The sequence below is a fragment of the Chanos chanos genome, chromosome 13 (genome assembly GCF_902362185.1).
Source record: "Chanos chanos chromosome 13, fChaCha1.1, whole genome shotgun sequence".
In the NCBI taxonomy this organism is placed as follows: Eukaryota; Metazoa; Chordata; class Actinopteri; order Gonorynchiformes; family Chanidae; genus Chanos; species Chanos chanos.
The window spans coordinates 782,501-792,500 of NC_044507.1; the positions used below are offsets into that span (position 1 = coordinate 782,501).

At 42.2% G+C, this 10,000-nt stretch overlaps 1 protein-coding gene across 1 annotated transcript in view; it reads left to right on the forward strand.

Annotated features, from left to right (window-relative positions):
* Positions 1-100: 100 nt before the first annotated feature.
* The window catches only part of wash1 (WAS protein family homolog 1), an 11,036-nt gene continuing 1,136 nt past the window's right edge, over positions 101-10,000 (forward strand). Inside the window, exons 1-9 of the mRNA XM_030790376.1 lie at positions 101-184; positions 1,230-1,370; positions 4,579-4,690; positions 6,628-6,774; positions 7,036-7,172; positions 7,811-7,946; positions 8,639-8,846; positions 9,066-9,239; positions 9,506-9,661. Coding sequence (XP_030646236.1) covers positions 177-184; positions 1,230-1,370; positions 4,579-4,690; positions 6,628-6,774; positions 7,036-7,172; positions 7,811-7,946; positions 8,639-8,846; positions 9,066-9,239; positions 9,506-9,661 — 1,219 coding nt within the window. The 5' untranslated portion in view covers positions 101-176. The remainder of the gene's footprint in view (positions 185-1,229; positions 1,371-4,578; positions 4,691-6,627; positions 6,775-7,035; positions 7,173-7,810; positions 7,947-8,638; positions 8,847-9,065; positions 9,240-9,505; positions 9,662-10,000) is intronic.

Below are 10,000 nucleotides of genomic sequence, written 5' to 3' on the forward strand. Positions count from 1 at the left end.
CTGTCTGCCGGCAAGTGTGTGTGTGTGTGTGTGTGTGTGCGCGTGTGCGTGTGCGTCAGCTGGTTTGCCTACGGACAGTCACATGATGTAGCTTGGTACACGGAAGTGCTGCAGCTCCAGAAAAGTGGTATAGCGAACTTGAATAATCTTAAATGGTCTGGTGGCTTTTCTTCTAAATGGTCAGGTAAGACATCTTTCTTTCGCTAATGTCTTGCCATTTTTGCCAAAAGAGCGTTTTAGTGCCGTATTTCTCTTGCTGAATTACTGTTACGGCCTGCTAGCCTTGATTTGGCGTCGTCTGGCTGTGCCCCTTCACTGAAATTTGACGATTTAGTCGGGTTCACCGCGGTAACCAGGAGTAGGATACTGTGGCTTTATGAGAAAATACATTGTTGAGAAAATATTGTAAAATGTGAAGTTAAACGACCTCTCAGGTTTGGCCGAAGAGCGACGAGTCTCATGTGATATCAGTTACTTTTGTGAGCTCGCTGCAATTTAGTTGTTTAGGGTTACCATCGTGGCCGTAAGTAGCCGTGAGGACGGGGTTATCGCCTGATTAACCCTGCTTTGGACTGAAACACGTAACGAGGCAGTGTGTCACATACATTTCTCCAGTACAGAGCTCAATTTATCCTGGTTACGGGGCTGGTTACGATCTATGGGTCAATACTACAGTTCGTTGTGTTGACAGTAATCATCACAGGTCGTTTAAAACGTTAGGGGCAGTTAACAAATGCGGTTCAGTTGTTAGCTGTCAGAGGTTCGAGTCGGTTCCAGTTCAGTCAGAGCGTGTGCTGGTCTGATGCGTGTTTACCGTTTGAAATTTGCAGTACGGCGGAGGTACGGCTGTGGCCTTAGTAATCTTATCGTGAATCACAGTCACTCATCAGCTATATGGGTTGAATTTTTTTGAGAACTCATTTAACCAGTGTGCAGAGATGTAGAATCTTACTAACCCTAGCGTAATGACCCTGGCAGTTTCAGTTCATTGGCTAGAAATCGGATCATTGTGTTGGTTAAACAGATCCGAGATCAAATCCCGTGACACTGGAAAAGCTGACGATGTGAACTTTCGCCCGCACTCTGTGATGTTTCAGGATGTGTGTGCATGTGACTGTCTTTGCATTTAGACACTGGCACACTTAGACTCACTCTCAGTTGCCGCTGTTGAAGGTCAGTTAATACTCTTGCTTTTGTGTGTGTGTGTGTGTGTGTGTGTGTGTGTGCAGGATGACGCAGAAGCATTTCCTTGAGGGGCAGGTGTACTCTGTCCCTCTGATCCAGCAGGATTTGAGGAGAGAGGAGGCAATGTGTCAGATCGCTGACACTCTTCAGTATCTGGAGAACATCTCTACTGATATATTTACCAGGTAAGCAAACACACACACAGACTCACAAAAACACACACATACTCACAGACACACACAGAGCACAATTAAAAAGAGCATGTTGATTTGATCTCATTCTTAGAGTTCACACAGAGAGAGAGACAGCCACTGATAAACAGGTGAATACTGTAGTGGCTGTCTGTGAGAGAGAGACAGGTGAATTCTGTAGTGTGTCTGTGAGAGAGAGACAGGTGAATACTGCAGTGTGTTTGTGAGAGAGAGACAGGTGAATACTGTAGTCCGTGTTTGTGAGAGAGAGACAGGTGAATACTGTAGTGTCTGTCTGTGAGACAAAGACAGGTGAATACTGTAGTATGTCTTTGAGACAGAGACAGGTGAATACTGTAGTCTCTGTCTGTGAGAGAGAGACAGGTGAATACTGTAGTGTGTCTATGAGAGAGACAGGTGAATACTGGAGCTTCTGTCTGTGAGAGAGAGACAGGTGAATACTGTAGTGTGTCTGTGAGAGAGAGACAGCTGAATACTGTAGTGTCTGTCTGTGAGACAGAGACAGGTGAATACTGTAGTGTGGCTGTGAGAGAGAGACATGTGAATACTGTACTGTCTGGTCTATGAAAGAGAGACAGGTGAATACTGTAGTGTCTGGTCTGTGAGACAGAGACAGGTGAATACTGTAGCTTCTGTCTGTGAGAGAGAGACAGGTGAATACTGTAGTGTGTCTGTGAGAGAGATACAGGTGAGTACTGTAGTGTCTGGTCTGTGAGAGAGAGACAGGTGAATACTGTAGTGTGTCTGTGAGAGAGATACAGGTGAGTACTGTAGTGTCTGGTCTGTGAGAGAGAGACAGGTGAATACTATAGTGTCTGTGAGAGAGACCGGTGAATACTGTAGTGTCTGTCTGTCAGACAGAGACAGGTAAATACTGTAGTGTCTGTGAGAGAGAGACAGGTGAATACTGTAGTGTCTGTCTGTGAAAGAGAGACAGGTGAGTACTTAAGTGTGTCTGTGAGAGAGAGGGTAGCAGACAGAGCTATAGACAGGTGAAGTTTGATAGCGATATGAACTGTGTGTGATCCTCAGAAATGCAAATAGACTAGCCTTAAAACCTATCCACAAGGTTTCCATGACAACAGAGAGAGAAAGAGAGAGAGAGAAAGAGAGAGAGAGAAAGAGAGAGAGAGAAAGAGAGAGAGAGAAAGAGTGAGAGAGAGAGAGAGAGAGAAAGAGAGAAAGAGAGAGAGAGAAAGTGTGCAAGAGAGCAGGGAGCAGCGAGTGTTTTTTCTATATATATATATGTGTGTGTGTGTGTGTGTGTGTCTATATGTGTGTGTGTGTGTGTGTGTGGTATAGAGCTGGTTTTCTGGGTCAGCTCCATTAGCAAATGCCTCTTTCATTTCCCTTTCATTTTTTCTTTGCTTTCAGTCTTTCAGTCTTCTCTCCCTCTCCCTCTAATGGAGGTTTAGATTGCAGTGAAAACCAGGGGCTGTAGAGTGTGTGTGTGTGTGTGTGTGTGTGTGTGTGTGTGCGTGCACAAATGTAGTAGTGAAAGTTTTGGGGGAATGTTGCATGTGTGTGTTGGTGTGTGACTGACCGTTGTGGGAATGGTGTGTGTGTGTGTTGGTGTGTGACTGACCGTTGTGGGAATGGTGTGTGTGTGTGTTGGTGTGTGACTGACCGTTGTGGGAATGGTGTGTGTGTGTGTGTGTGTGTGTGTGTGACTGACCGTTGTGGGAATGGTGTGTGTGTGTGTGTGTGTGTGTGTGACTGACCGTTGTGGGAATGGTGTGTGTGTGTGTGTGTGTGTGTGTGTGTTGTTGTTGTTGTTGTTGTTGTTGTAGTGTATATGTCAGGGGAACATTGTGTTTTACAGTCTCACTCATTGTGTCTGGTGTTTGTGTGTTGAGTATATGTGTTTATAATGTGTGTGTTACAGTACAGTACGATTAATCAATTTAAAATCGAAATCGCGATTTGGAACAACACGACTGGCAAATCGCCAAAAGCTGTGATTAAGGATATACGTTAATGAATCGCGTTTAAACTGTCGTGTCAATGGTTTTACAAATTCATGCCGTCCTCCTTGTGTGACAGTCATGTTCACCAATCAGAAGTGCCATGCTCCTCGCGTACCAGTAATGCTCACCAATCAGAAGTGACCCAAGGCGACTAAGTATACGCCCACCAATAGCAAATACATGAAACCCAAGGAAAACGTTATATTCGTGGTGTGGAAAATGGCCTCTGCTGAAGCAACGGTGGACATTTTTTTACATTTTTAAATTATTATTATTTATTTAACTTAACACAGTCACAGCTTTTGTGACATTTGTTGTATGTTCGGTCGTTCTATGGTCTATGTCAGTTAAGTAAGGGATAATGGACAGCGAGCCGGTCATTAATGCGAAATAAACCCCGACAGGATGATTCGCGTCGGGGTCTTGCATCACCCTGTCGGGGTTTATTCCGTATAATGACCGGATCGCCGTCCATTATCCCGCTTCTTACGCGGCTACTTACTAAAGAAATCAATAATCTGATACAAGATATTGATTCAAAAATGATTACACTGCTTCCGCTGAAAAAAAAAAGTCCGTTAATGATCAGAGCGGCGTCCATAGCAGCGGTCTGCCATTCAGACATAACAGACCGTAGAATACCGTAATTGACCAATCAGAATCGAGTATTCAACTAAGTCCTGTAATAAGAAAAAATGTAATAAATAGCCTACCTGTTGGAAGCAATATCTTTACGTTCTCATCCTTGCATTAGAATATAGAGTTAATATTTTGATGGTATCTGATGTGGTAATGCTCCATCTCATGTTTTAAATCTATTACACAGTGAATACTGAACCGAAGCTTGACTTTAAAAATGATCGCAAATCAAATCACAATCACAATATCTGTCAGAAAAATCGCAGTTAAATATTTTCTCCAAATCGCGCAGCCCTTGTGTGTGTGTGTGTGTGTGTGTTAGTATATGTGTTTATAATGTGTGTGTATTGGTATATATGTTTATACTGTGTGAGTTACAGTATACGTGTTAATGATGTGCGTGTTACAGTATATATCTTTATGATGTTTAGGTATATTATATGTATATTATTTGTAGGTTTACAATGAGTGTGTGAGTATAGTGTATTTTTGTTTATGTCTATTATGTGTGTACGTGTATATTTGTGTTTATAATGCATATTTTGTGTGTGTGCGTGCGCGTGTATACACTGCAGGGTGTCACAGAGTGTTGAGAGGAATCGTGTTCACCTGCAGACCGTTACAGATCGGATTAAACTGGCCCAGGCCAGAGTTCAGAAGATCAAAGGCAGCAAGAAAGCTACCAAGGTAACAACGTTCATACACACACACACACACACACACACACACACACACACACACACACACACATACACATACACACACATACTCATACTCATATGTGTATATGATTACAGTGTGTGTTTATATGTTTATAATGTGTGTGTATATGGTTATGGTCTGTGTGTATATGTTTATAGTGTGTGTGTGTATATGTGTATAATTTGTGTGTATGTTTATAATGTGGGTATAAGTTTATAATGTGTGTGTATGTGTTTATAATGTGTGTGTGTATATGGTTACAATGTGTGTGTGTGTATATGTTTATATAATGTGTGTTTATGTATTTATAATGTGTGTGTGTATATGGTTACGGTGTGTGTGTATATGTTCATAATATGTGTACATGTTTATAATGTGTGTGTGTATATGGTTACAGTGTGTGTGTGTATGGTTACGGTGTGTGTGTATATGTTCATTTGTGTGTGTACATGTTTATTGTGTGTGTATATGTCTATAATGTGTGTGTGTGTATATGTTTATAATGTGTGTGTGTGTGTGTATGTTTATAATGTGTGTATCTGTATATGTTTGTAATGTGTGTGCGTGTGTATGTTTATAATGTGTGTGTGTGTTTATAATTTGTGTATATGTTTATAATGTGTGTGTGTGTATAATGTGTGTGTGTTTATGTTTATAATGTGTCTGTATACGTTTATAATGTGCGTGTGTGTGTATATGTTTATAGTGTGTGTGTGTGTATATGTTTATAATGTGTGCGTGTTTATGTTTATAATGTGTGTTTATATTTTTATAATGTGTGTGTGTGTTTATAATGTGTGTGTGTATATGTTTATAATGTGTGTGTGTTTATAATGTGTGTGTGTATGTTTATAATGTGTGTGTGTTTATGTTTATAATGTGTGTGTATCTGTATATGTTTATAATGTGCATGAAGGTGTTCTCCAGTGCTAAGTATCCAGCCCCAGTGTTTATAATGTGTGTGTTTATGTTTATAATGTGTGTGTGTGTGTTTATAATGTGTGTGTGTGTGTTTATGTTTATAATGTGTGTGTTTTTAATGTGTGTGTGTTTATAATGTGTGTGTGTGTATATGTTTATAATGTGCATGAAGGTGTTCTCCAGTGCTAAGTATCCAGCCCCAGTGTTTATAATGTGTGTGTTTATGTTTATAATGTGTGTGTGTGTGTTTATAATGTGTGTGTGTGTATATGTTTATAATGTGTGTGTTTTTAATGTGTGTGTGTTTATGTTTATAATGTGTGTGTTTTTAATGTGTGTGTGTTTATAATGTGTGTGTGTGTATATGTTTATAATGTGTGTGTTTATGTTTATAATGTGTGTGTGTGTGTGTTTATAATGTGTGTGTGTGTATATGTTTATAATGTGCATGAAGGTGTTCTCCAGTGCTAAGTATCCAGCCCCAGTGTTTATAATGTGTGTGTGTGTGTTTATAATGTGTGTGTGTGTATATGTTTATAATGTGTGTGTTTATGTTTATAATGTGTGTGTGTGTGTTTATAATGTGTGTGTGTGTGTTTATAATGTGTGTGTGTGTGTATATGTTTATAATGTGTGTGTTTATGTTTATAATGTGTGTGTGTGTTTATAATGTGTGTGTGTGTATATGTTTATAATGTGTGTGTTTTTAATGTGTGTGTGTTCATGTTTATAATGTGTGTGTTTATAATGTGTGTGTGTGTATATGTTTATAATGTGTGTGTGTTTATAATGTGTGTGTGTTTATAATGTGTGTGTGTTTATAATGTGTGTGTGTGTATATGTTTATAATGTGTGTGTTTATGTTTATAATGTGTGTGTGTGTGTTTATAATGTGTGTGTGTGTATATGTTTATAATGTGTGTGTGTTTATAATGTGTGTGTTTTTAATGTGTGTGTGTTTATAATGTGTGTGTGTGTATATGTTTATAATGTGCATGAAGGTGTTCTCCAGTGCTAAGTATCCAGCCCCAGACAGACTGCAGGATTACTCTTCTCTTTTTACTGGAACCATTGACACTGCCCCCAAAGCACGTCCTCGCTGCAAAATACAGAGCAGACTCCGCCCACTGGATGAGCACGCCCTGCAGGTCAGACTCACCTCTTCATACTCACCTCTTCATGTTTTGATTAAACTTCAGAGTGTAATTATTTCATTAGATTAGGTTGTAGTTATTTAAAACACACTCTAAACATTCCCTTCACAGATTACATTAATCTTTAAATGGTACAAGGTTACACTTGACCTTAAATATACACCAGACAAAGATTAAAGTACATCTAACTTCGACTTCCTCATTATCACTACCTGCTCCTCTGTCGTGTGTGTGTGTGTGTGTGTGTGTTTGCAGGAGAAGGTGTTGTATCTCCCTGTGTGTGTAAATGCCAAGCGTAGATCTGAAGATGAGACAGAGGAAGGATTGGGCAGTCTGCCTCGAAATATCAACTCCGTCAGTTCACTCCTACTGTTCAACACTACAGAGAACCTGTTAGTATACACACACACACACACACAAATATCAACTCCGTCAGTTCACTCCTACTATTCAACACTACAGAGAACCTGTTAGTATACACACACACACACACGCATCACACACACACACACACACACACACACACAAATATCAACTCCGTCAGTTCACTCCTACTGTTCAACACTACAGAGAACCTGTTAGTATACACACACACACACGCATCACACACACACACACACACACACAAATATCAACTCCGTCAGTTCACTCCTACTGTTCAACACTACAGAGAACCTGTTAGTACACACACACACACGCATCACACACACACACACACACACAAATATCAACTCCGTCAGTTCACTCCTACTGTTCAACACTACAGAGAACCTGTTAGTATACACACACACACACACGCATCACACACACACACACACACACACACAAATATCAACTCCGTCAGTTCACTCCTACTGTTCAACACTACAGAGAACCTGTTAGTATACACACACACACGCACGCATCACAGAAACACAAACACATATCACACGCACACACACACACAGGCATGTACAAAGAGTGTGTAGTCCATATATGCACTCAGAAAGCTCACTATTTGTGTGTGTGTTTCTGCCTGTACTTTGTGTAGGTATAAAAAATATGTCTTTCTGGACCCCTTGGCTGGAGCGGTGACTAAAACACACACCACGCTGGAGACCGAGAAAGAGGAGAAACCGTTTGACGCTCCGCTGTCCATCACGAAGAGAGAGCAGCTGGAGAGACAGGTCTGCATGTCCACTGACGCGCTTTAACCTTTCTCTAATGTGTGTGTAATGTTGGATGTTTGTGTGAATGGCTGACAGTGTGTGTGTCAGACGAGAATTACGTTATCAGTGAAAATAAATCAGGGCTGGGGAACGTAACACAAGACAAATCACGCGTTGATTGCAATGTCACAGTCAAATAACAGCAGTAGTATTAATGGGCACAAATCATCTGTCTCTCTCTCTCTCTCTCTCTCTGTCTCTCTCTCTCTCTCTCTCTGTCTCTGTCTCTCTGTCTCTCTCTCTCTCTCTCTCTGTCTCTCTCTCTCTCTGTCTCTCTCTGTCTCTCTCTCTCTCTCTCTCTCTCTCTGTCTCTGTCTCTCTCTCTCTCTCTCTCTGTCTCTCTCTCTCTCTCTCTCTCTCTCTCTGTCTCTCTGTCTCTCTCTCTCTGTCTCTCTCTCTCTGTCTCTCTCTCTCTCTCTCTCTGTCTCTGTCTCTCTCTGTCTCTCTCTCTGTGTCTCTCTCTGTGTCTCTCTCTCTCTCTCTCTCTCTCTCTCTCTCTCTCTCTCTCTCTGTCTCTCTCTCTCTCTGTCTCTCTCTCTGTGTCTCTCTCTGTGTCTCTCTCTCTCTCTCTCTCTCTCTCTCTCTCTCTCTCTCTCTCTCTCTGTCTCTCTCTCTCTCTCTCTCTCTCTCTGTCTCTCTCTCTCTCTCAGACAGCGGAGAGTTATTTCTATGTTCCAGACCTCGGGCAGGTTCCAGAGATTGACGTTCCGTCGTACCTGCCCGACCTCCCGGGCATCGCTGATGACCTGACGTACAGCGCCGACCTGGGTCCGGGTTTCGCTCCCTCCGGTGCCACCAGCGTCAGCATGCCAGAGCTACCCTCCTTTAGTACTGAGCCCGATGACCAGAACATGCTCGGTGAGGAATCTCTTGGACTCCAACTGACTCAGAATTTAGCAACTCCGGGGCTGTTGGTTCTAATCCCAGGGCAGTTGGTTCTAATCCCAGGGCAGTTGGTTCTAATCCCAAACCCAAGATACTCTCAGTCTGTCTGCACAGCCACTGGTCTCTACCACTGCAGGTGCCTGTTTTTTGTTTACATTATCATAAACTTATTGTTTGTCTGTTTGTTTACAGGCTCCCAATTAAGATCTGAAGCCCTTCCCCCTCCCCCTCCCCCACCCCCTCCTCCCCCTCCAGAGCCCACCCCCACAGCCCATCCAGCCCCGCCCCCTCCCCCGCCTCCTCCCCCTCCTCCTGCCCCGGACAGCGCGGCGAGCGGTGACACGCCTGACCACACCCCCTCCACAGGTACAACTCAGTGTATCCAGACACACACACACACACACACACACACAGAGGCAGACATGCTAATCACTACAATAACTAAAACCATCGTATGCATGTCAGAATCCTGTCAAGCTGTTTCATGTAACCAAATCGGAGGCCCAGTTTGTGGTGTGTACCGAAGGTTTTTAGTCACTGTGTGATTTTCATTTGCATCAGTGGGACTGGGGCTTGTGTCTGTGTGTGTATTTGTCTGCCTGTGTACAGTTGTGTACTTGTGCTTGGTGCAGGTGTGAAGGGTGCGCCCACTGAGGTGCTGCAGCCGTCTGACGGTAGAGCCAGTCTCCTGGAATCTATCCGGAATGCTGGCGGAATTGGAAAAGCCAAACTACGAAATGTGAAGGAGCGCAAATTAGAGAAAAAGAAACAGAAAGAACAGGAACAAGGTCTGAGACTGTCAACAGCACATAGCACCTTCTACACACACACACACACACACACTCATACATCTATACACACCTATACACACACATCTGTACACACACACACACACACCTGTACACACATGCACACCTATACACATACAAACACACACACAGCCTTGCAGTGAGTAGTGTAGGTAGTGCTAATTGTGTGTAAAAGTCAGAACAGAAATATGACGTCTCATGGATAACTGTTAGCTAAGCCACACGCTCATATTTCACATAATCTGAATCATAGATTATAATTTATGTTTTTCTTATGGTTATACACCTGTTAAAACCTTACACAGTCTAAAAACATCA